Source organism: Nyctereutes procyonoides, unplaced genomic scaffold, assembly GCF_905146905.1.
Source record: "Nyctereutes procyonoides isolate TBG_1078 unplaced genomic scaffold, NYPRO_anot_genome, whole genome shotgun sequence".
NCBI classification, from domain to species: domain Eukaryota; kingdom Metazoa; phylum Chordata; class Mammalia; order Carnivora; family Canidae; genus Nyctereutes; species Nyctereutes procyonoides.
This window is the reverse complement of record NW_026575020.1, coordinates 56,006,855-56,034,586: the sequence shown is the minus strand read 5'-3', so window position 1 is coordinate 56,034,586 and position 27,732 is coordinate 56,006,855. Positions and strand designations below refer to the sequence as shown.

The window sequence follows — 27,732 nt, the reverse complement described above, 5'->3', positions numbered from 1 at the left end:
CTGCAGTGATGAGTCACAGTCTATGGTTCCCTCAGGCCCAATGTCACAGCGGGCAGAGTCCCTAAAAGGTATTTTCATTAGCCGGTAGTGGGTGTGTGAGAAGCACAGCACCTGCCAACCTCCCCAGTCCTGGGGCGGCTGATAACCAGTGACCCACATCGGCTTCCCCCTCCTTGCAATTCTTGGGTATCCGTCGACATGTACTGACAGCGTTCCCCTGGGGCCCACAACACTGCTCTGGACACCGGGAAATCTGAAGCCCTGAATCTTACAGGATCCTGCCCGAGGAGGGTCTCTAACCCAGTTAGGGAAGGCAGCCGGTGCACAGCCATGAATGAATGAAGCACAAGCAACTGTGCCTCGTAGCGCACGTGGCCCGGTCCCGGGGCGGAGGGCGTTGGTGACTGAGGTGATGGAGCGGGACTCCGCCGAGCAGATGCCACTGCGTCCGAGGGGAGTAGGTCCTTAAGGGACGCGGGCACGTGGAAGCGGAGGGAGGCCTTCCGTGACCGCGAGCAAAGCAGTAGCAGGCAGGAGTCCTTTGACCCGCTCAGGGAACCTTGCCCTAGGTGCAGGTTCCAGGGGACAGTCTGCGGATTAAAGGCCGGGCTCGGGTCCACGCACCACCTCCGGGGCGGTGCAAGCAACGCGCGGAAAGCGACCCCGCCCCCCACTTTTCAAATCAATCCCAGCTGGGCGTTCCAGCCCCGCCGGCCGCTCGGCCGTGTTAGCATAGAGACGCGGAGCTAGAGCGTCAGCCTCCTCGGCCGCAGACATTTTGGATCCTGGCAGAAGATTTGGAAGCGGCTCGGGCCGCTATCAAGTCAGGCGGCGCCGCCCAAGAGCGTGAGAGCAGAAGAGCTCCCGGGGGAGCGACGGAAGCAAGCGGCGGAGCGGTTCGCGAGGCTTCCCCCGGCAGGACAAGCTTCGGGAGAGTTGCCCACCGCCGCGCCCTCACCTGAGATGGCGGCTCCGGGGACGCTCTAGGCCGCGTCTCGGCGCTGCCCAGAGGGGGCGGCGTCCTCGCCCCGGGCTCGGAGGCGGCTGATACGCCGGTGGCGGCGAGCGTGGGTCCCGCCCCAGCCCTCGGCGGCCGCCGCTGCGCGCACCCTCGGGGGCTCCGGCCTGTCCGCGCCCGCGCCGGGGGTCTCGGCGCCCTCGCAGCCGCCCCGCGCCGGCCGGCCGGACGATGCCCAAGAAGCTGCTGCTGCTGCCGCCGCTCTGCGCGTCCTCGACCCTCCGCGCCCCGCGAGCCCGCCCCGCCGCCCGCCCGGCCATGAACGCCGCCCGCACCGGCTACCGGGTCTTCTCGGCCAACTCCACGGCCGCCTGCACCGAGCTGGCCAAGCGCATCACCGAGTAAGCGGGCGTCCCGGCGCCCTGCCCTGCGCGCCGCCCTCCGCGGGGCTCCGGGCCCGACCCGGCGGCGGGGACGCGCTCCGCCCGTTCTCCGGCTTCTCGCCGCGACTCCGCGGCCCGGGCGCGGTGCCTGGGGGCTGGCGTCGCCACTCCCGGGTCTCCGGGGGGCGGGGGGGGGGCTCCCGACCCGGCCGGGTGGCGCCGGGGGGACCGCTGCACCCGGGGGGCGGCTGCACGGCCTTGCAGGTGGGAGGCGCAGGATGCTCCCAGGAAGCGGAGGCGGAGGGGAGGGCAGTGGGAAGGAGGCAACTCCAGGGGAAGCTGAATCTGTCGGAGTTGGTGCCGGGAATAATAAAGTCTTTTTTTTTTTTTTTTTTTTTGATATTCATGAGAGAGGCAGAGAGAGAAGCACAGACACAGGCAGAGGGAGAAGCAGGCTCCATGCAGGGAGCCCGATGCGGGACTCGATCCCGGGTCTCCAGGCTCACACCCTGGGCTGAACCTGAGCCATCCGGGTTGCCCGCGAATAATAGAAGCCTAACCGCATTTCCTAAAGTCGACTTTAGATTCCATCATTTTGGAGGAGAAATCTCTGCCTTTCCGTGTGTTTTTTAAAACAAACAAACAAGAAAACCCAAGGAAGCCGGTGATCTCAAGTGGCTTCTGAGATTCCTTCTCCAGCCCTGCCACCTACTAGCCCCGTGGCAGCACTGGGCAAGAGATTTGACTTTTCTGAATTTCACGGGTAAGATAAGGACGGTGCTGTCTACTGGGCAGGAACATTGTGAGCATGAAACCAAATAATACAGATAAAGCACGGAGCGCAGCGGAGGCTCCCGGCTGGCCTCTTCTCTAGCTGGCTCTTCTGGAGAGTCCCAGGGCTCTCATGTAAAGGGACGGCCTCAGGAGCCCTTTCCAAATAAACTCGTGACAAACGTTAAGATCTAAAACGAAGAGCTTGTTTTTTTTTAATATTTGAAGTTATTTTTGTATCTTAAAACAACCTACGTTAGAGTTCCCCTGGATTTTTCAGAGTCTGTAAATGTTTGCAGGAACGTAGAAGGGTCATTTAAGAGTCCTGTTTTCTCAGTAATACTATGTTCTCTTCAGCTGGAGTATTTCAGCGAGATTAGAAGAGCAAATCCTTTTGCAGTCTACTGCCTTGTTTCTAACTCCCAATGAATATCTGGCTTTTTGAGGCCAAACTAAAATGCTAACTTTAAACATAAAGCTCATGTTTGTTTATTTTGGGTCAGATATGCCACAGTGACCTTGCTGAGGGAGGAGGGCACCTTTAAAACGGCAGTGGTTTTGCTTTTTTAAATATTAGCTTCTTCCAGAAGTATTGCCTTGTTCCAGAAGTATTTTAAATTACTATAAATAATGTTTGTAAATGCTTCCTTTATCTGTTTCAGATCTTGACTTTCTGAGTAAGATTTTATTTGGAAAAAGGCCTTTATCACTAGGCAAAGTTTGAAGGTCCCTGAGGTTATGATATTTTATTTCCAGGATTTCTTTTGGATCTAAACTTCCAAGCAGGGATTTTCAAACTTTTTGGGTTATGCATTTTAATCCATAAAAAAGTTAGGTGGGTTACATTCCCAGGATGTGTGCAAGTTACACGTGTGTTAAAATTAACCCCCGGTATATCCTCATCCATTTTCAATTTAGTAACTTTTTGTTAATCTTATTTCATTTATTTTACCCATCTCACCTTTTTTTTTTTTTTTTTTTGGCTGGAGTTTGTTTTTTCTTTAAGTAAGTAGACCTGACATGGGAATTGAACTCATGACCAGGAAATCAAGAGTCACATGCTCTACTGGCTGAACCAGCCAGGTGCCCCAAGGAGTATTTTTTTTTAATTATGGTAAAATATACATAACATAAAATGTACCATTTAACAGTTTTTAAGTGTACCATTCAGTGGCTTTAGGTACACCTAGAGTGTTTTGTAACTGTCACCAGGATCCATTTCTAGAAATTTTTCATCATCCCGAACAGAAACTCCATATCCAGTTGACTCCCTTATCCCTTCCCTCCCAGTCCTGGTAATTTCTATTCTACTTTCTGTGTCTGAATTTGCCTATTCTAAGTACCTCTTATAAATAGAATCACGCAATGTTTGTCTTTTTGTGTCTGACTTATTGGAATAATTTTTTCAGGGTTCATCTGTATTATAGCATGTATCAGAATTTCATTCCTTTTTTCTCCCCATTCCTTTTTAAGGCTGAATAGTATTCCATTGTAGGCCTGACTGGAATAATTTCATTCAGTTATTTATTTACACATACTGTGCACACCATTTGTTAATTTTATCAAGAGAAACTATTTCATACCTCAATATTCACGTTTCATAGCTGGGGAACGCCAGGTCAGTGGCAAACTTCCGTTACCCAAAGAAATTCTTGATGTTCCAAAATCACTTTGCACTCTGAAAGACAGCAGCCTTCTTCATCTCAAAATCTATCATGGAATCGTAATTTCTGTAGAAATCAGTGTGTGCTCCTTTCTTGGTTCAGCCACAGCAAACCTGAGGGAAAGCTGCAAGCACTGGGTTACAAGAATGCTCAACAGTCAGAAATCACAGGCGCTTGGCCAGAGGCCGTGTATCTGAGGTGTCGTCCAATCCCTGGAAGCCACCGTAGTCCTCAATACGAACCTCAAACCCCATGTCCTCCCTCACGGCTCCACTGTGTACCTGGCTGAGTATTTCTAAACAGGTTCTATCCCTACATCATAGCATTTCACTCATCAAAGTGGTAATGCCAACTGCTAACTAAAAACACCTGCTGCAGTAGGTGCCTGGCTGGCTCATTTGGTGAAGCATGCCACTCGTTATCTCTTGGTCATGAGTTCAAGCCCCACGTTGGGTGTAGAGCTTGCTTAAAAATAAAATCTAAAAAAGAAAACCACAACCTATGACACCATGAATTCCTTAATATCATATGGTATCAAGTCCTTGTTTGTATTTTCTCTGTCTCAGAAATGGCTTTTTAAACTTGGTTTGTTCTAATCAGGATCCAAACAAGATTCACACTGCATTTGATCAATGGCACTGAAGTCAATATGATTTTGACAACTGAGGCCTTTGCCTCTGGCTTGTGGTTTTGGAGCTAGTGCTAATAACCAGACATTTGTCAGGGAGTGATTTTTGCAAGATGGTTATTATTCAGAAAACAATGAATTTAGGCAGGAAACTTGGGCTGTGGCCCCGGGGAAAGCAGCTTGTCACAAAGTGGCAGGCACTTGAAGCTGCTTGTGGTGTGGTAGCAGATGTGTAGCTCTTCACACGTTAAACTTTTTTGGGGAGAGAATTCTAGTCTAGTTATTTTAGCCTTTTTGTTAAACATACGTGTATGAACTGGAGGGTTTTTTTAATGAAAAAGAGCATTCTTCATTGTCTTTCCCTCCCCACAGGCGTCTTGGTGCTGAATTGGGGAAATCTGTGGTCTATCAAGAGACCAATGGAGGTGAGTTAAAATGATTTCTTAAACATTCTTTGTTCTCTATGGTTAGTGGACATGTTTTTATTTATTTATTTGTTTTTCAAGATTTTATTTATTCATGAGAGACACAGAGAGAGAGAGGCAGAGACAGAGAGAGAAGCAGGCTTCATGTGGGGGCCCAACTCGGGACTTGATCTAGGGTCCCCAGGATCACGCCCTGGGCCGAAGGTGGTGCTAAACCACTGGGCCACCCGGGCTGCCATGAAAAAAGGCAAATATTAAAAAAAAAAAAAAAAAAAAAAGGCAAATATTACTTACGTGTAACACATTTTTCTCTTTAACTCCAGGTATGAGCCATCCCTCTCTACTCCCCTCCAAGTCTTGATTTCTTTCTCTGTTATCTTTTTTAATCTCCTTCCCTTTTCCCCCAAGATAATGCAAACGTCCTGTCATTTTACAGTGGAAAAAGGAGAGATGTAAAGAATATGTTTTTCCTTCTATATCGGGCTACATTTGATAAGTACCTTTTACATTTATCTGTCTCATTAGGTAATCAACTGGCATCAAGAGCAGTCTGGTACCAGGTAGTAATGATTTATTGAAAAACCATCTTTGAGTTCTCTCATCTGTAAATTTTTCTCTCAAGTCTCTTGTAGACTCTCATCCCGGGATGATAAGCCATTTTGCTGCCCTCTGCGTTCCTGTGGAAAATTGTAACGTTAAAAGATAATGCTTGAGAGCACTTTGTTGATGGCTAGTGTCCTAGGAATGCTGCATCATCAGTCTCCCTGGCCACATACTTCAGATTATAATACCCTGCAAAGACAAGTTAATATAAAATAACTTGGAGCTATTTTCGTAAAATTGAAAGCCTAGGTTTATGATTCTGTGCTTCGTTTCTTCTTTCTAAGGTATAACTATCTATGGTAGAAGTAGTTTGAGGAGATAAATTACTAAGACCTAATTGACGTTCGAAGATCTAAAAAAAAGCAAGGTAGGGGCGCCTGGGTGGCGCAGTCGGTTAAGCGTCTGCCTTTGGCTCAGATCATAATCACAGGGTCCTGGGATCGAACCCTGTGTTGGACTTCCTGCTCAGTGGAAAGTCTGGTTCTCCCTCTCCCTCTGCTGCTCCCTCTGCTTGTGCTCTCACTCTCTCAATAAATAAAATCTTTCTTAAAAAATTAAAAAGCAAGGTATTTGAAAAGAGCTAATGTAATGGATTGTTTAGTGGAAAGCACATAACGTCCAGGATGTTATAAGTTCCATGTTTCTTATAATTAGCCCGCAGATAGCCTTCAGCCAGCTTCCACACTTAGTAACTTGTTTTTTTTAAAGTTTTATTAATCTCTACACCCCACATGGGACTCAAACTCACAACCCCCAGATCAAGAGTGGCATGCTCCTCTGATTAAGCCAGCCAGGTGCCCCCACACTTAGTTTTTACTTGGTGACTTTAGAAATTTTATGAGATATTGGTATTTAAAAACCCAGAAGTGGGGGCACCTGTGTGGCTCAAACCATCAAGTGTGGACTCTTGATTTCAGCTCAGGTGTGGTAAGATTCAGCCCCGTGTCATGCTCAGTGGAGAGGGGAGTTCTGCTTGAGATTCTCCTCCCTCTACCCTGCCCCCTGCACATGCACTCACTCATGCTCTCTCTCTAAAATAAATAAATCTTAAAAAATTTAAATCAATCAATCAATCTTTAGGAACCCCCGGGTGGCTCAGCGGTTGAGTGTCTGCCTTCCGCCCAGGGCATGATCCTGGAGTCCGGGATCAAGTCCCACATCAGGCTCCCTGCATGAAGCCTGCTTCTTTCTCTGCTTCTGTCTGTGTCTCTCATGAATAAATAAAAAAATTTTAAGTAAAAATCTTTAAAAGGACCCTCCCACCACCACCAAAAATAAACCTGAAGGTGAATGCAGATAAGTGAGCTAGTTTACTTAGCAATAACAATTTTAATTTATGGTGCTGGCGTTTGGGAACCTCCTGAAAATATGCACTAGAAGAGAAGGCAGTTTTTTTTTTTTTTAAGTATTTATTTATTAATTTTATCAGGGTGCCTGGGTGGCTCAGTCATTTAAGCATCTGACTTTTGGTTTGGGCTCAGGTCATGATTTCAGAGTCTTGAGATTGAGCCCACCTTGGGCTCCACGATCAGCTGGAGGGGTCTACTTGGGATTCTCTTTCTCCCCCCGCCTCCTCATGTGCAGGTGCACACACACTCTCTCGAATCTTTAAGACATCTTAAAAAAAAAAAAATGAAGACCTTGTTCTCCATCCTCCCATCACTATTCTAGGCCTCCTCTCCCTCGTTCCCTCTCTCTGCGGCTTGTTGCAGTAGCTTGCTGACGGGCCTTCCTACCTCCATTTCAGTCTCCCTAGGCCACCAGGATGTTTCCGAAATGCAAATGTTTTTTACTTCCACCGAAATCCTGCTCTCCAGAGTCTGCTCTCCCTAGCGATCACACAGGACCTTTTGGGATCTGAGCTCTGTCCACTCACTGCTCGTCCTAGATCCTCTGGCCCGGCCCACCGTTGGTACGTGGGATACTCCTTTCTGCCACTGTCGCCCTCCTGTTCTCTTCACGAACAGCCAGAGATCACACCCCCTCCCATTCTCGACTCCTCCAGTGGCTCTCCTGTCCTGAGAATGAAGTCCAGACTCCTGCATGGTCTGGCCCCTGCTGGCTACCTGACCTCCCTCCCTCATTCACTGTGCTCTCCAGGGGGCTGACTGGCCATCTGCCCTCACATCTCTGGGTGTTCCATGCTCCCTTCCTCGGTACACATCCTAGCTTGCAATGAGGCCGTTATTCTCTGAGCCCCATTATTCTGTTTCCTGGTCTTTTTCTTTTCTTTTTTTAAAGATTTTATTTATTTATTCATGAAAGACAGAGGCAGAGATACAGGCAAAGGGAGAAGCAGGCTCCACGCAGGGAGCCCGATGTGGGATTCCATCCCAGGACCCCAGGATCATGCCCTGAACCGAAGGCAGATGCTCAGCCACTGAACCACCCAGGTGTCCTATCTCTTGGTCTTTCCCTTCCCTTCCCTTCCCTTCCCTTCCCTTCCCTTCCCTTCCCTTCCCTTCCTTTCCCTCTTTTTTTCTCTTTTTCTTTCTTTCAAGATTCATTTATTTGAGAAAGGGAGTACACCATGAGAGAGTGTGCAGGAGTGGAGTGAGTGGCACAGGGAGAGAGTCCTCAAGCGGACTCCCCATGACATCACCACCTGACCTGAAACCAAGAGTCAGCACTCAACTGACTGAACCACCCAGGCACCTCCCTCCCTCCCTCCCTCCCTCCCTCCCTCCCTCCCTCCCTCCTTCCTTCCTTCCTTCCTTCCTTCCTTCCTTCCTTCCTTCCTTCCTTCCTTCCTCTCTTCATTCTTTTTTTTTTTTATTTTATTTATGATAGGCACACAGGGAGAGAGAGAGAGAGGCAGAGACACAGGCAGAGGGAGAAGCAGGCTCCATGCACCGGGAGCCCGACGTGGGATTCGATCCCGGGACTCCAGGATCGCGCCCTGGGCCAAAGGCAGGCGCCAAACCGCTGTGCCACCCAGGGATCCCTCTCTTCTTTCTTTCTCTTCTTTCTTTCTTTCTTTTTCTCTCCACACCCATCGTTGGGTTTGAACTTTTGATCCTGGGGTAGCTGGGTGGCTCAGTGGTTGAGTGTTTACCTTTGGCTCGGGTGTGATCCTGGGGTCCTGGGATGGAGGGCTTCTCTCTCTGCCTGTGTCTCTGCCTCTCTATGTCTCTCATGAATGAATAAATTAAGAGAGAAAGAAAGGAAGGAAGGAAAGGAAGGAAGGAATTTGAACTCTTGACCCTGAGATCAAGAGTCACCTGTTCTCCCGACTGAACCAGACAGGTGCCCCGTCTCCTGGTCTTTTTCTGGCACATTGGCCTGAAAAGTCTGCCAGCCTTTGTGTCTCCTGTGTCTCCTGGATTGGTCTTCATACACTTGGTCTAGGTTCTCCCAAGGACAGGGCCTGGCACCAAGGAGGCCTCAGCATTTGTTAAAAGGAGGATGTTAACCTTTGACCTCTTTATTTGCTGTAGACTTTTCCCCAAGCATCTTGTCTTCTTTTGGTGATAAATTTTCCTTTTTGAACCCTGAGATTTTCTGTGGACCTGTTTGTGTTACTTTTGCCTTTTGGCGTATTTTTGCCTTATTTTCCTTTTAGCTTCACATTTTTTGTATACACGCTTGTCATCCTGAGATCTATTCAGAATTTATTTTGGTGCACTAGATGAAGTGTTGGTTTAGATTCATCTCTACTCCTTCTAGATGCTGCCTAATTATTGTATCATGAAGTGCTTTTCTTAAACTACAGAACTCTTATTTTTCAGAAACAAGAGTTGAAATAAAAGAATCTGTTCGTGGCCAAGATATTTTCATTATACAGACGATACCCAGGTAAGAGGGAGCACAACTTTATGTACCCCCTTTCCTCTAAAAATCGTAGTGATAAAATTTACGGTGTAATCATATAAACAACAGTTGAGTTTCCTTTCACTATAAATGTGTACGCATTTTAAACTAAATGCTTCCCAAAATCCAGTTGTAGGCTTTTGACATTCCTACCCTGTTTGTCACACTGTACTATTTGATCCTCCTCTCCAGGCTTTAAACCGCTCTGTATTCCCTGAACCTGGTCCATGTCTGCTCAGCTTTGCTAAAAAGCTTTTTGTTATTAAACGCAATGCATAACTGCTGCTGATTTATACTCATCAAGACCATCTTGACACTGTTGTTTTCTTTCTTTCTTTCTTTCTTTCTTTCTTTCTTTCTTTCTTCTTCTTTCTTTCTTTCTTTCTTTCTTTCTTTCTTTCTTTCTTTCTTGACCATCTTGACACTGTATTTATTTCTTTGTATTTTTTTTCTTTCTTTCGTTCGTTCTTTCCACAGTGGCCCATTTCTAGCTGTCTGTATTGTAGATAGCATCTGCCACCCCCTTCCTTCCCTTAGGGGAAATCCTAGCCTACCTGAGGGTGACCTTCCATGTGGGATTATCTCCTCTCATCCCTTCTCAGAGAATGGGGTAGTGAGGCTAAGTGTGTCTTTGAAAAATGCAGACCTTCGTGTCTTGGTTAATTTAGATTCCTGAGACTGTGTTAGTAATAAGATTGGCACTAAATGTGTGCAACCATTTATGTGTATCATCTTTCATCCTTAAACCAAATCTGGCACGGAAGCTATTTTTAGCCTCAGTGACAATGTGACTTGTAAAAAGAAATATATATTTGTGGGAGCCTGGCTGGCTCAGTTGGTAGAGCATGTGGCTCTTGATCTCAAAGTTGTGAGTTCGAGCCCCACATTGGGCGTGGAGCCTACGTAAAATTAAAAAAAAAATTAAAAAAGAAAAATATATTTTGTCTTCCTCCCTTTCCTGGTGCTGAGATCCTAAAACCCTTGGAATTTCTTAAGGGCTAAAAGCAATAAAGGTGTCTTTTATTTAACAAGCACCCTTTCAACAACCACCAGAGGTGGTTTTTTGGAAGCTCCTAGATAACCTTGAAATGGGGTTCTTTGCCTGGGGGACCAATCAACAGCTGAGAGGGTTGGAACTCAGCCCCTCCCTCCCCTGTGGGAAGGTGAATCAGTCATCAATAGCCTCTAAAAGGTGCTTGAGGCAATAGCCCTTCACATATGTCATATTTATCTGTTTAGGCAGATACCTTGGAAGATTCCAGGAAACGGAATTGCTGGGTATAAGGATCCATGCCCTTGTAGTGTTGGCAATAGAGTACAGTGATGATGGCTACTTCTGATGGCCCTCTTGTCCTCCAGCAGTTTAAATTTTGTGCTGGTTGCCTCCTGGTCATGGCACTCTTTTTGTCTCATGCTTTTGTTTGATCTGGATCTTGGAAAGAGGGGGAGACCTGAAGGTCTTGCCTGGGAGTAAAATCCATGTAGTGAGGGGCTTGGACACCCCACGAGGCTACCCTCTGGTGTGCTTCTTCCCGGCCTTTCTGTTTGCTGGTGGGGCTTACCTTCCGAAACCACTTGCAGCCTATTTCTTTTGGCTACTCCAGTTATGTAAATTTTTGATTACTGAGGGTGGATTTAATTATTTGGAAATGGCAAAAAGCCATTCTGAATGAAGTGATTATGTTGCATGATTGAAATGTGTGATATTCAGGGAGCTTCCCAATATACTGAGCAAAGGAAGGAAGTAAAATGGATATGAGGCTTACCAAGTGTTTCTTGAAGGACAGTTTCCGTGATTATGTTAGAAGCTCTTGTGTGTTGATGGGACTAAGAAGGGTCATTAAAGCACATTTACAATTTATTTGCTGCAAATGATTAATTCTTGAGGTGATGAGTGGGGGAAATCCTACCCCGTCACCTCATGGTTCTGACTCCCATCTATGGTGTTGGCCTGTCTTTGCAGTCCTGCTCAGTTCAGTTGATGTGTATAGACCATGTCTGTTTCCTTACCTTTGTCTTTGTCTATCAAAAACGACAGAGCAGTAAGGGTCAAATTTAATATAGAATGTGATTATCTTAGGGGAAAGAAAAATGAGTCCGGGGCGCCTGGGTGGCTCAGTGGTTGAGCATCTGCCTTTGGCTCAGGTCATGATCTTGGGGTCCTGGGATCGAGTCCAAATTGGGCTCCTTGCAGGGAGCCTACTTCTCCCTCTGCCTGTGTCTCTGCCTCTCTCTATGTGTCTCATAAATAAATAAATCTTAAAAAAATGAGTCGGTAAACAATTAAGATTGTCCTACTTAGATACAAAGACTACAAGAACTAGCCAGGATGTACTTGGAACAGTCTTAGGGAACAGATAAACAAAGCAGAGGCTGCCAGCCAACTTCTCTTCACCCTGCTAGCCCACAGATTAACTGCCTGGTGTCCAATTTGCCTAGTCTGGCAGTGAATGGGGAAATCCAATGTGACAAAGGCTCTTTTGTTGCCTTCCCGACCAAACGGGTGGGGCGTGGGAGGCTTTCCTTAGCCTTGAGCTGGAGGATGTTGAATCCCTAGGCATAGGTCATTAGGAAGAGGAAAAGGTAGAAAATGAAGCCTCATGGCAGAAATAAGTAATTAATGTAAGAAGAGTTAAGCTGAAATCAAGGCCCTTCTGAAATGGTTCATCTTGTTATATTAACATCTTACTCTCTGAGCCCACCTTGTGGTGAGTTGTCGAAACCTCATTGTAGACCGTGGTTGTGTATTGTAAATGCTATCACAAAGCCAGCTAAAAGCCCACCACCTGGACAGATACTCTTCCAGAATCTATTAAATTAACTTCATTCTAAGTATATTGTTGGCATTGAGATCTGATAAGAAACCGTGGCCAGCGGAGCTTTTACAGTGCCACACACTAGCACACCAGTGGAACGTTAAGAAAGCTCTGATTGTACTTCTAACATTGTCAAACAGTCTATATGCAGAAGAGGACTTTGCTATGGTGTATATGATGCCTGGTGTTCAGTCTCAATACGGACTCCTGAAGTATTTACACACACTGTCCTCCCAAGTGCTATGCAGCCTTCCAGCTTAACATTCAGAACCTACAAGGCATCAATTTAGGTGATCGGATGGGGGAAAGGAAGCTCTCCCCTCTGCAGAATCAAGTATAGAAGTCTTTGGGAGGCAGCACCTTGAGTTAGATGTGTTCTTTCTTAGGACAAATGATTACCACAAAGGTGATCCAATGTGGGCCTCTGGCATTTTCTTGAAATGTGGTCGGCTTTGCCATTTTATCTCCAACACCTAACACGGTGCCTGATTCACATTGCTCAATAAGTATTTGTTGAATATATGAATGAACTAAAAATGACCAAGTGTAATGAATTCCCAAACACTTGAAAGTGTTTGAACCCTGAACTTAGAAAAAAAATCCGAATTACAAAGGTGAGGCTGGTGTTCTGTAAGTTGAATGTGGATGTGGAAAACACATAAACACATCCTTGTCAGAGGGCAGGAATGTCTTTGCAGTGTCTCACGCCCAGGTGCACTAAGGATGGGCGCCCTTGGAGAGAGGCAGAGAGACTGGGAAAATGGCCTCTCTGTCCTTCAGGCTAAGAAGCAATCTCCTGAGGAGTATTTCATTTACCTACCTAAGCATTATAAAGTCGTCTGCTATGTTGATGGCAAACTCTCCATTTTGCTATAAATGAGGGCAGCATCACTGCTATGTAGCAGACAGTTTAAGGACACCTGAGAGCCTACTCCTCACATGGATAGAAACCAAGACATGGTAAATGATCCTCTTTTTTGGGAAGGCAGGGGAGATACATTCCTTACCCAAAAGGGTGGGTGTCTGAGGACTCTTGGATAATCCAAGAGGGGTAGGAAGAGGCTGGAGAGGGAGGGTTGAGCATTAGAAGAGCATTCTGAAGGATTTCAAGGTTCTCACCTTATTTTTTTCCTCTTTTTTGAGGATATAGTCATGAGTGTGGGAGCCCTATTCTCCAAAACCCAGGGAGGACCCTGTTAGGGCCACTTTTGGCTCTAGTCTCAGACCTTCCCAGGTGACATGTGGTAGAGTGATGCAAGGCACTCAGCTTGAAGCCCCACTGATGACCTTCCCTCTGCCCTAAGGTTCTCACCTTTTTTTTTTGAAGATTATTTATTTATTTGGGAGGGGTGAGGGATAGAGAAGAGCATGTGAGAACACAAGTGGGGAGGAGGGGCAGAGGGAGAGGGAGAATCAGGCTCTCCACTGAACAGGGAACCCATTGCAGGACTTGATCCCAGGACCCTGAGATCATGACCGAGCCAAAGGCAGACGTTTAACCGACTGAGCCACCCAGGTGACCTGGTTCTCACCTTTTTTAAGGGCAGAGCCCACATTAGGCTCAATCAGCCTTGGCAAAAGGTAGCAATCCACATTCATTAAAACTGGAAGTAGCCTTTCCTTCGAATGTCTTTCAGATTCCTCTTTTTGTCTCTCTGGGTAATCTTTGTTGGGCATCTGTGTATCTTGAGGAAAAAAGGATGAGGCGATTTTTGAAAACTTAGTTCCGAGACCTCCCCATCCTCCACCCTACCGTCTACCCCGTGAAGAACGGAGAACACATCCTTTCTGGAGATGGCAGCTAACTAGCAGGGGCAGTGGGTTTCCCTTGGCAGTCACAGGCAGCAGGGGGCCGGTGCGCTGGCCTGAGTCTGCCGTCCCTGGACGGTGCCAGCGGCTGCTGGTTCACCCTGGCCAGCAGTTGATGTCTGCCTCCGATGCCACTCCAGCGACTGTGTCATTGACAGAAGATCCAGGCAGAGGTGAGCGTGGATAACTGCTGTGGATTTACCTAAGCGCAGCTAAAAAGAAGAGCTCAGAAGCTTTCCTCTGGATTTGTGAGGTGCCATCATAAGCCAGTGTGGTGACAAAATGCCCATGACGCCCATCTTGGCAGCCCATTTCTTGGGCTGACTTTTCCATCTTTTTGGGGGGTTGATGAATGAAACTAACCCCCAAATACAAATGTCGACTGTTTCAGAGATGTGAACACCGCTGTGATGGAGCTGCTGATCATGGCTTACGCGCTGAAGACTGCCTGTGCCAGGAACATTATCGGAGTCATCCCGTACTTCCCCTACAGCAAGCAAAGCAAGATGCGGAAGAGGGGTTCCATTGTGTGCAAGCTCCTGGCGTCCATGCTGGCGAAAGCAGGTGAGTGTGGACGCAGGCCCCGGGGAGCCCGCCCTGTCACTTAGGACTCTTTCTGCTTGACACTAGTCCCTACCTCAGCTAATTTGGGGCCTCTCTCTTAAGTGTTGTTCACTAATTACTTCCTTCCTGTTTTCTTTTGATAGTTCTGGTTAGGGGTGTATGAGCTTAGGTGTGAACTCTCATGTGTTCCTCTCCTCTTTGTCTTAACTTGACAGTGACGTTGTCTCTCCTCTAATCCTGGACTTTCTCATCATTCTGCCCCATCTCATCTTCTCATGAAACTTTAGCTCTGATCCTGGCGTCCTAATGGGATCTTTCGAGCTTCAGGTGTAGATTTACGTATTTGCCTTGGTTAGCTAGGTGCTGTTTTTGTACGTAGTCTTAAACTGGGTTTTTCTTCTGCGGCTTCTCCAGTTTATGTAGTACTCCTTTCTTCCCCTCCTGACTGTCTTTTCTGAATAGCAGCTCATTTTCATTGCTTTTATTCTGTGTTTTTGTAGCGGCAACATACTTTCTGGCCCGTGAATCAAATGTAATAACACCTGATGGTAATTGGGATTTTATTTGCCTGGCGTGTTTACTTAAAAACTCTAATATACATTCAAGTCCTGAGAAACATTTGGATTCCATCCTCTCTCAAGATGTGTAGCTGTTTGGGGAGGAACGGGTAATTACTGGTTCTTTGCTCTAGAGGGTTTGCAGTAACCTTTGATTATCTGCAGTGTTTTTATATATGTACCTTTTTTGTTCACGACTGATTATAAGAGTATGTCTATCATCTTTTTTCTATAAGAATACTTCTTGACTCATTCTTTTATGACATTGAGAAATTGTTCCAAACTCTCCACTATCTTACCTTTGTGGTATATGGATTTTTATCTCCTAATATGTGTATTATTTAGCTTTTGTATTCTTAATTCCTTCTGCTCTAGCCACAGGCCTTTAACACTTCTTAGAGTCTTTAGTCAAGGCCTATTTTTTACACCCATTACTTCTTCCATGTTTTCTAACTTTACATATTCATATTTTTGCTTGTGCCTGATTTTTCTTAATTTTCAGGACCAAGCTAGTTAGGATAGTATAGGAGAGCACCTTCCTCTCTGCTCTAGCTCTCTCTCCATGTGGAAGGTCATAGGCTCTTTGACATGAGGCTTGACAACATTCTGAGCTCACTAAGTGTTGTTTGAGGTTCCAGATGAAGTCTATGACTAATATGCCTGTCCACAACACAGTCCCTGCTTTCAGGCTTCGGTTAGGAAACAGGAGTGGGCGTCTAGTTTATGTCCACTGTGGCCATTAACTTGTAGGGGTGAACGTTGTAATTTTTTGTTTTAAAATTTCAGGTTTAACTCACATTATCACTATGGATCTTCATCAAAAGGAAATACAAGGCTTTTTCAGCTTTCCCGTGGACAACCTTAGAGCCTCACCTTTCCTGCTTCAGTATATCCAGGAAGAAGTGAGGAGCCACCAGCAAACACCCCATTGTCCTCAAAAGAGACCCTATGTAGTTTTTCTCTGGTATCAGATTTCAATATTGAAAGGCACATCAGATGGTCTTTCCCTTAAGTCTCAGTGCCTGAGGCAGCCAGATAGGGTCAGCATGTAGGCATGGACGATCGTATTTTTTAAAGCCATTAAAAATGGATTTCCTTCTAAGTATCTTTAGCAATTTGCTTATGTTTTCTTAAATGAAGGTGTTAAGAAGTAATTATTTTTTAATCTTCTTGATGTAGCAGTACTTTTGCAATGATGTTAATTGATAAGTGTTAAACGTGTAAGTGAAACTCTAGAGTATTTGATTGCTAGTATGGATCATTGTTACGAGAGGGAAAAGTGTCACACCAGCACCCAGGTGTTACTTTGTGATAACTTTTCAGTATTTTCTTATTTTTCCTTCAAATCTAGATTCCAAATTACAGAAATGCAGTCATAGTAGCTAAGTCTCCTGATGCTGCCAAAAGGTAAATATGTTGGACATTCATAAAAATTCCTTTTGGGTGCTTCTGAAGTCAAAATGAGCTGTTTGGGAACTCAGAGCGTGTAATCATGTTGGCCTGGAAAAGCTCATTGGCTCCAGCTTTCCCCCACGGTATTGTCCTGTTCCCACCAGGGCTTTATCGCTAGTCTCCAAACAATACAAGGCGGTCCCTGAATTACTCGGTTTTCCTTCCTGTAGGAGAAAAGGAAGTTCTTCCTTCAGATTCTCAGGAAAAGGAAAACAGAGGGCCATGAGCGTTTTTCAGGCAATGGTTTTTAAGAGACCTTTTTTGAACAAGGTTCCATCTTCTGAAGATGAGTGTTACAATATTGGACAAAGCAGAGAAACAGAATCATGTACAATCAGATGCTGGCCCACATCTCAACTCCTGTGCCTCTTGAGGCATTTACGTTCTGGTCTGGGCCCCATCTCCTGAATTGCCTAAATCATTCCTTTGTGTGTCCGTAAAAGTTCAGATGATGTTTTCATTTGATGATTAATAAAGTGATGAGATAGTGACACTTAGGTTTTCTTTCCATGAATTTCCATTTCCCGCTGTCTTTCTCATAGGGCCCAGTCATATGCTGAGAGACTGCGTCTGGGGTTAGCTGTGATCCACGGAGAAGCTCAGTGTACAGAGCTGGACATGGATGATGGTCGCCATTCTCCCCCGATGGTCAAAAATGCTACTGTCCACCCGGGTCTGGAGTTGCCCTGTAAGATTAGCTCTATGTTCTTATTTCACTTGTAAATCGAAGAAAGTTTTAATAATATGAATGGCTAGAAGTTAATACGTATATGGATGAACGGTATCTTGGTCTTTTGCTTTTTAAAGATTTTTGTATTTAAGTAATTTCTACACCCAGCATGGGGCTTGAACTTATAGCCCCGAGATCAGAAGTCACATACATGGGACGCCTGGGTGGCTCAGTGGTTTAGCGCCTGCCTTCGGCCCAGGGCGTGATCCTGAGGTCCTGGGATTGAGTCCCACATTGGGCCCCCTGCATCTGCCAATTGATGGCAATTTGATAGGATAAAAAAGTTAGAATGTTTATACCTCTGACAGGAGCCTGTCTGTAGTAACCTGTTGGAGGTATAACCATTCTGATATTTCCCCACCCTGTTAATCTCTGTATGTTTATGGAGCATGGCAAATAGATACAAATTTTAGAGATTCCTCTAAAAAACAAAGCATACCGTTATCTTCTGGTATAGAATGCCAGTTATTACCACTCAAAATCCATGGAAAGAAATAGCCTCCACACTGCTGGATTAATAACAAGTTAGTCAGGTATCAGGTCAAAGGGTTGTATTACTAAAATAAGTGCTAAAAGTTACTGGGATCCCAAAGCCTGGTATATAGTCAGTGGTTACTATCACCCACCCTCCCAAAATATAAAAGCTTAAGATTCACACCGTCACACATACAACGTTTTAGCTAAAGCTAAAATTATTTCACACTCTGAATGCTAAGTGCTACCCAGATTAGTTCAGTTGTCCTTATGGAGTCTGTGAATGTAACGCCATCTCCTTTAACAAAAGGGGAAACCAATGCAATCCCATTCAATTACCTAAAAATACCAAGATGGGACGCCTGGCTGGCTCAGTTGGAAAGGCATGTAACTTTTTTTTTTTTTTAAAGATTGTATTTATTTGCTCATGAGAGAGAGACAGAGAGAGAGAGAGAGGCAGAGACACAGGCAGAGGAGAAGCAGGCTCCCTGTGGGGAGCCCGATGTGGGACTCTATCCCAGATCCCGGGATCATGCCCTGAGCTGAAGGCAGACACTCAACCTCTGAGCCACCCAGGCATCCCAACTTCAGTGGTTTTTATACAAGAGAAACAAGTAATAAAGTCTTAGTTTAAATTTTTGGTATTGCAGCATTTTTTTTGCAGCATTTTATTTTATTTGAGAATTTCATAATTAAAGTTCTTGAATAGGCAATATATCCCCATATTTCAAAATTTAAAAAGTATAAAATTCTTTACAGTAAAAAATTTTCCCCCAGCTACTCTGATCTGCAGTATAGTTGGTTTCTTATATCCATTTAGAGGCTGTATGCATATGCAAGCAGATAACATACTTCTTTCTCGCATTTTCACACGGCGGTAGTATATCAGACACATTGTTCTCCCCCTTGCTTTTCTCATTCAAGACCTTCCCTGTCAGTCTGGACATACCTCTTGGTCTTTTAGATTCATAAGTGTTCTACTTTTTGGATATGCCACAATTTATTCAGTCAGTTGTCTGTTGATGAACATATAGAGTTTTTCCAGGCTTTGGCTGTGAAGAAATGCCAATTAATAATAAACACTTTTTGAGCCCTGATTATGTGTCATGAGTTCATCTAAGCTCTTCAGTAGATCTTCGGGGATCTTTCGTTTTCGCATGATTTTCTTAAGAGCTACTTGTGTCATCTCTCATGCCAGCGAGGCAGCTGAGATGCAGCCAGGAGCTGGGGAAGCCAGGTTTTGGAATAACAGGAGCTTCAGGAGCCATACTTTAGCTTTTTATTTTGAACAAACTGCAATCTTAGAAAAAAGCTGAAAGAATACAGAATTTCTCTCTACTCTTTGCTCGGAGTCCCCAGATTTAGCACTTAGATACATATCCTTTTCTTCTGAACCATTTGAGGGTGAGTTGTAGACATAATGTCTGTATTCCTAAATGCTTCAGTAAATATTTCATAAAAACATATTCTTTTACATAACCACAGTGTAATTATTAGACTCCGGAAACGGACATTGTTACAATACTGTTACCTAATCTGCAGACCTTATTCCTATTTTACCATTTGGCTTACTGTGTCCTTCAGAGCAAAGGAAAAATCATTTCTTTCTGACCTAGAACCCAATAAAGATCACACATCAGACTCAGTTGACCTTTCTCTTTAGTCTCACTTAATCAGGAACAGCACCTCTGTCCTTGGTCTCTTATGAACTTGACACTTTTGAAGAGTATAGCCCAGTTCTGTAGAATATCCTTTTATTGGGGAGTATTCCTTCATATTAGGTCAAATCAGTTATTACTATGATTCTCTTTCTTCCCTGTTGAAATTCAGTTCTATCAGAATGGATTCATAGAACCTTAGTTTATTCAGGGTGTTCTAATCCATTGCTACTATTTATTGTAATAAATTGTCAAATTTATTACCAGTCAAATTGTCTTAGACTTGACCAAAGAGAGCCTTTGAGCCCCTCCTGTGTTCTTTTGACATGTCCCTGTCATTTTTGATACTTACTTTCTGATATAGCTAGATGTTCCATATTTCTTTTAAAGATTTTACTTATTTATTTGAGAGGGGGGTGTGTGAGAGGGGAGAATGGCAGAGGGAGAAGCAGACTCCCCGCCGAGCTGGGAACCTGATGTGGAGCCTGATGCGGAGCTTGATCCCAGGATCCCAAGATCATGACCTGAGCTGAAGGCAGACGCTTCACCTGCTGAGCCACCCAGGTGCCCTAGATGTTCCATATTTATCCTGTACTTACTTCACCCTGGAATCAGTCATTCCAACAAGCAGCCCCAGTGCCTTTAGTGGAAAGTGGTATTTACAAACCAAGATTTACAAACCAAGATTTGGGCTATGGGGTGTACACTCAGCACTAGATGATACTACCTGTGACTAACCTTCACTTACGTTCTTTCATAAGTGACAGAATGTACTTAAAAAGATGAGAAATAAAATTACTGGGTTGAAAGTTATTTTGCTAAATTATTGTAATATTTTATATGATGCTATAAAGCAGTATGTTCCTTCATAGACCTTTGGTGTGTTTACATTACAATTTTTACAGCGGCCATAGGAACATTTTCTGATCCCTTCTAACAGATTTAGCCAAGAGAATGCTTTAAAAAGTGCTAGTTTTGTATAATTATACTTTCCAAATTAAATATGCTTTATATTATCAGTTATACTTCAGTATATTTTAATAGTTTAGTTAATAGTAACAAAGATGAGGGGAACCTGGGTGGCTCAGTCAGTTCAGTGTCTGCCTTCAGCTCAGGTCATGATCTCAGGGTCCTGGGATCAAGCCCTGAATTAGGCTCCCTGCTCTGCGGTGAGCCTGCTTTTCCTTCTCCTTCTGTTCTTCCTCCCGCTTGCATGTGCGTGCGTGCACGCACTCTCTCTGTCAAATAAATAAATTAATTAATTAAATATTTCAAAAAATTGTAATGAAGACGAAGATACTGGACTGCTAGGACAAGACCAAAAGTATTGGGATGCCTGGGTGGCTCAGTGGTCTGCCTTTGGCTCAGGGCGTGATCTTGGGGTCCTGGAATTAGGTCCCACATTGGGCTCCCTGCGTGGAGCCTGCTTCTCCCTCTGCCTATGTCTCTGCCGCGCGCTCTCTTTCTCTCTCTCTCTCTCAATCTCTGTCTCTCATTAATAAATAAATCTTAAAAAAAATAAAAGTGAAGTTGTATAAATTTTTCTGTTTTATGAGATAGAATTGATTACATAGGATGTAATAGATATAATAGATGGCAAGGGCATCTAATGAACTTGGAAGGATTGCCTGTTGGTGCCTCTCAGCACTGCTCTGTGTTTGCCATGTGGTGAAAATGAAAGAGTTTGGATCACAAAAAGGAGAGAAAGTCACCTCTTTTGGCTTGACTTTTCTGGCTTGGTAATTTTACAAATGAAGATGTGATTTTCATCACTAAAGCAAAAACAGACATTAGCTCTCTCAAGCACCTCTTAAATGTTAGTTTTGACTTGTTTGCACCTGGATAGAGTTGTAGGCTTGAAGATAATTTCAGTTCCAGTCCTACAGGAGACCATATTTTATTTCTTCTTTTTTTTAATGCCAGTCTGTTGATAAAGTTTGGCCTTCCATTGAACTAAAAATAGACCAAAATCAAAACGGATAAGGAATGAGTAATTCCTCCTGGCCCTTTCTTGCCCTATATTCCAAGAGAGGAAGGTTTGGTTAACTGACTCTGGGGAGAGTAAGAGAGAGTGTAAAATTTAAGGATGGTTACGAATGCAGTATTATTTTACATGGAAAATGGTAACTTTAAAAGCAAAAGATATGGGGATGCCTGGGTGGCTCAACAGTTGAGCACCTCCCTTCGGCTCAGGTCTTGATCCTGGAGTCTCGGGATCGAGTCCCGCATGGGGCTCCCTGCAGGGAGCCTGCTTCTCCCTCTGCCTGTGTCTCTGCCTCTCTCTCTGTGTCTCTCTCATGAATAAATAAATAAAATCTTTAAAATAAATAAATAAAAGCAAATGATAATTTCCTGCTTTCTCCTAGATTTGAGGTCATTTGATAACTTGATGTTTTCACTACAGTAAGTTGATACAGTTTGTGATTTCTGGCCATAAGCAATGGTGCAGAATTCATTTATTCTTAAACATAGGGTAGTTTTAGCACCCTTTATCCTTAATCTCCAGTACATACATTATTTCTGATAATTTTGAATTTTCAGTGGGTTTTTTTTTTTTTTTGGTCGGGGGGGTAAGCTTAGAAAATTTGGGACTTTTGTTTTTAGCCTATGATGTACTGTTCATTTCCCTTGACCCTATTAATAAAGTCTGTCTCCATTTTTTAGTAGTCACTAAAATTTTTTTTTTAAGATTTTATTTATTTATTTAAGGGATACACAGAGAGAGGTAGAGACTTAGGCAGAAGGAGAAGCAGACTCTGTGGGCAACCTGATGCGGGACTTGATCCTAGGACCCCAGGATCACTACCTGAGCCAGAAGCAGACACGCAACCATCAAGCCACCCAGGTGCCCCAGTAGCCACCAAATTGTACGTTCAGTTTTATCCAGATCCTAAAATTAGTAATGAGCAGGGAATGAACATACCGGGAAAGATGCTTGCTTTTTAAAAACCTTTTAAGCCTCCATCCTAGCCATGCCTGTGTTTTTCATTCCACACTGATAAGCTTTTTGGGAGAAACAAAGTTACAAAGTAGTAAGGAGGAGTACTGTGACATGTTTTCCACATCAAACTAGAGCTGAATTTTTATTGGTCTTTGAGGGATACTGGCTTGCAATCTTTTTTCTCTTTTTACAGAGGAAAATGGCCAAGAAAAGGGGCCACATCTCTTTGAGAAGTGGGTAGGTCAGCACAACCATCTACCACATGGTTTAATATAAAGACAGTTTAAGGAAGCTTTCCTAATGCTGATGGTTTATCTTCTCCGTCTTTACCTAAATACTACCAAACAATACTTATATGCAGAGCCTTTGGACTGCCCTAATTCAAAAAAAAAAAAAAATGCCCTTGTTTCTGGGAGGGGAAATCAGGAAATGTTGATTGAAATCTGCCAATAAAATAGTACTGGATTTCAGCTCGGCTGATTCGCTGGTATGCAGAAAGATCTGCCTGTTCTTTGAGATTTATGGTACCTGTAGATAAGACTCTGCTAAAGTGGTTTGTTTGCTGATAGCTGCTAACCTAGAGAATTATCCTGAGTTTTATTCTTATGTCCCTCTCCCACTACTGGTTTAATATTTCAGAATAATAAAAAGCTTTAAAAGTAGGATACTTAGTCTATTCTAATGAAATATTCTCTCTCTCTTGGGATCCCTGGGTGGCGCAGCCGTTTAGCGCCTGCCTTTGGCCCAGGGTGCGATCCTGGAGACCTGGGATCGAATCCCACGTCGGGCTCCCGGTGCATGGAGCCTGCTTCTCCCTCTGCCTGTGTCTCTACCTCTCTCTCTCTCTGTGACTGTCATAAAAAAAAATATATATATATATATTCTCTCTCTCTTTCTCTCTCTCTCTCTGTTTGCTAACCTTCTTTTGAGGGTGAATTCTTACTTCCCTTCTCTATTCTGGAGTTAGGTTTGTACACAGATGGGCCTTTTCTAGGTATAAATTGTGTAGTGAGATAGGAAGCCTGTACTTTAAGGACCAAATTAGGAAAAAATGGACGCGCCTGGATGGCTCAGTTGGCTAAGTGTCTGCTTTCGCTCAGGTCACGATTCCAGGGTCCTGGGATCGATCCCCACTTTAGGCTCCCTGCTCAGGGGGCGGTGGGTAGGAGTCTGCTTCCCCCACTCACACCCTCTCACTCTGTCTCAAATAAATAAAATCCTTTAAAAAAATCAAGAAGAGGGGATCCCTGGATGGCTCAGCGGTTTAGCGCCTGCCTTCGGCCCAGGGCGTGATCCAGGAGTCCCAGGATCCAGTTCCACATCGGGCTCCCTGCATGGAGCCTGCTTCTCCCTCTGCCTGTGTCTCTGCCTCTCTCTCTATGTGTGTTTCTCATGAATAAATAAATAAAATCTTTAAAAAAAAAATCAAGAAGAAATGATGGAGTCATAGTCAGTTACTGTCTTCAAGTCCCTAATTTCCAGGAGATTGATGATGTCAATCATGTAGTTATCTGGTAACACAGGTTACATTGTCCAAATAAAGTTACTCTGGAAGAAAATGAAGTAAAGCTTGCTTTCTGCCTGGCAGCTTTTACCTGTTTGATTTTCTACAGAGTGGCATTTATTTTACATTATCAGTCTCCGTGTAAGTCGAATTATTTCTTTTGCATGGCATTGCATTGCTGTTTCTGTGTGTGTAAGATCTTCCTCAGCCTGCCACTCTGTCTTTGGACTTGTGCTGTCCAAAGACCAGTAGCTGCTAGTTACATGTGGCTCTTAGCTCTTTACAGGGCCGGCTAGGTTTCTAGCTAGTCTCAACTGAGAAGTGCTGTCTTTGTGAAATGCACAGTAAATATCGAAGACTTAGTGTGAAAGGGAAGGTCCAATATCTCTAATAAATTTGCATATCGGTTATATACTAAAACATCTTGGATATACCAGACAAAATCTATTAATTTCACTTTTTTCTTTACTTTTTTTTTTAAGATTTTATTTTTTTAATATCTCTACACCCAACAGGGGGCTCGAACCCACGACTGAGATGAAAAGTTGTGTGCTCCACTGACTGAGCTAGCCAGGCACCCCCTTTTTACTTTTTTAATGTGGCTTCTAGAAAATGTAAAATGACATTTGGCTCACCTGTTTCTATTAGACAGCACTGCTCTACACAGTCTGTTTCTGAGAGACCCCAGGTTCATTTAGGAGAGTTTTCTTTGTTTAATAATTTTTTTTTCACCACTTCCAGGGAATGAGGTTGCAATTGTATTTATTTAGTGACACAGAACTAACTGGGATCTTGTGGTTTGTTTTGTTTTGCTAGTGATGATGGCCAAAGAGAAACCACCAATAACTGTAGTCGGAGATGTTGGAGGGCGCATCGCAATCATAGTGGTATGGTCATGTGTCGTCCTTCATGTGCAGAGATGACACTGTTGGCTCCTAGTAGGTTGTACACTTTGGGATTATACTTCTGGTAAAGATGATAAGAGTTAAATGGATCCATCTATCCTTTCTCACCCAAACTCCTTTAGGACAAGGAGAAATTTTTGTATAGTTGAACAGGGATTATTATAACCTACAGGTATAAAAAGAACATAGGAACTCCATAAGAAAATTCAACCCCATAAATAGTCTTCATCTTAAGGGGTCTAGGTTCCATCAGACCAGCTGACTGCTCAACCTTCAGCTTTAGGGCCACGAGATGAACTGAAGATGAGTCGTTCCATTTTCACTAATGAGAACAAATGTCTCATTCTTCGTACTTAGGCATGATCTGTTTGCTCCCAGCTCTAAATGCCTTTGCCGGGCCTGATTACAATGACTGGCTTTATTTCTGTGTTCTTCTCATCTCACTTTGTCTTGAAAAAAAGATGGGACCCCAGCTATGTAGAAATAATCGGAGATTTGGAACAGGGAAATGAGTCTTGGCAGGCCCCAACTCCAGCCTTACCTACTACACGTGACTGTAGGCTTTGCTGCTCTTTGTACTGACAGCCTCGCAAAGCACAGTCCACACGGTTCTGTTGCCGCCACCAGAAGTTCAGTCCAGGAATCAGGCAGGTGGCTCTGATCTCCAGCTGGAGATCCTCTGAAAGGAAGTGCAGGGAAGAGCAGAGAGGTGTGTCGTTTATAGAGATGGCGGGTAGCTCCTTACTACTAACTCTAGTCTCTCCTCAGGATGACATTATTGATGACGTGGAAAGTTTTGTCGCTGCTGCGGAGATCCTGAAAGAGAGAGGTGCTTACAAGATTTACGTCATGGCCACTCATGGCATCCTGTCTGCAGAGGCCCCCCGCCTGATTGAGGAGTCCTCCATTGATGAGGTTGGTCTGCTCTTAACAGGCCTAGAATTTGCTGTTCTCTCTTCTGGGAATGGTGACGTGGCTCCACCCATGTTGCTTAACCCACCTCTAGAGGACGGACCTCTGAAGTCATGCCCTTGGTGCCTAGCATTGTGTTGGGCCAGATGTGTAGGTAGGAGTTAGATGTCTGTTTTCATAAAGGTTCACTTTATGTGCTCGGGTGTAGTTCGTATTTCAGTATAATTTGGTGCTGTGGTAGCCCTTCTCTCAAGACTTGGATTCTTCCTGGATTGCGTGCACATTGTGCGCCGTGCTGGGGCTCACCCTACATTTCTGCATAAGTACACCAGGACCTTCATAATCTTATGTGTTCAACCATGTAACCTTTGTCTTGTATAAAGTCAGATCAGTTTAGTTTGTAAAAACTGTACTCGGAATAAGGTTTTGTAGTTTGGAACTTGGATGGCAGGTCCACATTGGGGACACATCAGTAACCGTGTTTATCTTCCGTTGCTGCAACGACCAGGTGGTGGTGACGAACACTGTCCCTCATGAGGTGCAGAAGCTGCAGTGTCCCAAGATAAAGACGGTGGATATCAGTCTGATTCTTTCTGAAGCAATTCGGAGAATCCACAATGGGGAGTCCATGGCATACCTTTTTCGAAACATCACTGTGGATGACTAAGCTGTCACGGTTGCCTTGACTGAAACTCCCGAGGAAAACATGTGGAGTGCAGTGCCATCAACTTCTGTACACGGTGTTTCTTCTCACGGGAGGACTGGAAATAGCCTGAAGTCAGATAGTCTCTCGCCAAGTTGGGTAGGTAGGAGGCCTTAAGATAGTCAAGGGGAAGACAGAGCTAATGGAAACATGGCCTTAAATGTCTGCCATCGTCCTCCTGTGCCTCAAACAAAAGTTACAGACACCTTTCTGAAAAGAATCCCCAAATCTTGCTGATATTGAAAAGGAGTTAAAGGCAGATAGTCTTAACTCTAATACTCGGTTATTTCCACCGTGGGAAATGTGTGTCAATGTTGAACCTGGTTAGGGAAGCTGAGTGCCGTGGTACTGTTTCCATTCTAGTTGTCCTCTCCCCAGTCAACCTCACGTAAGTTTTTTTGTAGAAAAACCTTATTTTTCCTTGAGAAGCTACTGTGCCTACAGCCAGTGAACAACGAAGCCTTTGTGGCATTATCCCAGCCAGGAGGTCAGATTAGAGAGTAGCGTCCTATCTCTGGATACCTGCGTTGCTCTTCGCTGGCAAATAAAAGAATTTGTTGTCTCACTGGTCTGTTCACTAACATTGCAGAGCCTCCCGCTCTCCTAACTTCTATCCAGATGGTGCGGAAGACAATGGGTACGAAATAGAGTGTTCCAGGTCCATGGCTGGTCCCAGACCCTGGACATGAGTCTCTGTCTGCAGGTTCCATCCCCTTCCTGAGCATCAGAGCCAAATCTTTGTTGGAATAATGGATTTCAAAATCTAAATTAAAAAAAAAAAAAGATAGAAAAAAATTTTACTTTTTCCTGTGTGATAGGTGACAGCAGGTACTGCATTACTCAGGACTGCCCCTGACCTTTCTGCCCAGCAATCAAAACTACTCTAGTTTATGGCCCATTTGTCAGGCAGGCCTTTGAAGCCTTCAGCCTGATTTGAGCAGGACTGAATGTAATGGGAAGGAGCAGCATCCGTCTGTCAGGCAGTGAGCTGGAACTGCTGGTCTGTCCTGTGCCTGAAGGATAGTAAAGGACCATTCGCTTCTTTGCATAATCCTATTTCTCTGCAGGAACATTTCCTTGACATTCTTATTATCTCTTTCCGAATGACCTGAAAAGTTCTCAAGCCACAGTCAAGACTTTGAGCACATTGGCTTTTTCAGGCACACAAGTTGCCTCTTGTTAATAGTCCCAAGTAGGGGAATTTTGAGCAAGAACTTAATTAGCAGCTAGCATGGTGGCTGGGGAAGAGGCGTGGACTGTTACTACTCAAGAGGCCTGGTTCTGGGATCCCTGGGTGGCGCAGCGGTTTGGCGCCTGCCTTTGGCCCGGGGCGCGATCCTGGAGACCCGGGATCGAATCCCACGTCGGGCTCCCGGTGCATGGAGCCTGCTTCTCCCTCTGCCTGTGTCTCTGCCTCTCTCTCTCTCTCTGTATGACTATCATAAATAAATAATAAAAAATTAAA

At 44.5% G+C, this 27,732-nt stretch overlaps 1 protein-coding gene across 1 annotated transcript; it reads left to right on the top strand.

The window, feature by feature from the left end:
- The first annotated feature begins 724 nt into the window (after positions 1-724).
- On the top strand, positions 725-26,832 carry PRPSAP1 (phosphoribosyl pyrophosphate synthetase associated protein 1). Its single transcript, XM_055326193.1, has 10 exons — positions 725-1,359; positions 4,777-4,829; positions 9,161-9,227; positions 14,259-14,431; positions 15,775-15,890; positions 16,340-16,395; positions 16,983-17,128; positions 24,564-24,634; positions 25,421-25,567; positions 26,073-26,832. Exons 1-10 carry the CDS (start codon positions 1,190-1,192, stop codon positions 26,229-26,231), a joined length of 1,158 nt encoding a protein of 385 aa, XP_055182168.1. The 5' UTR covers positions 725-1,189; the 3' UTR covers positions 26,232-26,832.
- Positions 26,833-27,732: the final 900 nt, after the last annotated feature.

Coding starts and splice junctions, on each gene's coding strand:
- PRPSAP1 (XM_055326193.1), top strand. CDS start 1,190: ATGCCCAAGAAGCTGCTGCTGCTGCCGCCGCTCTGCGCGTCCTCGACC. Junction 16,396..16,982: donor TCTCCTGATGCTGCCAAAAG/GTAAATATGTTG, acceptor TCTTTCTCATAG/GGCCCAGTCATATGCTGAGA. Junction 17,129..24,563: donor CCCGGGTCTGGAGTTGCCCT/GTAAGATTAGCT, acceptor TTGTTTTGCTAG/TGATGATGGCCAAAGAGAAA.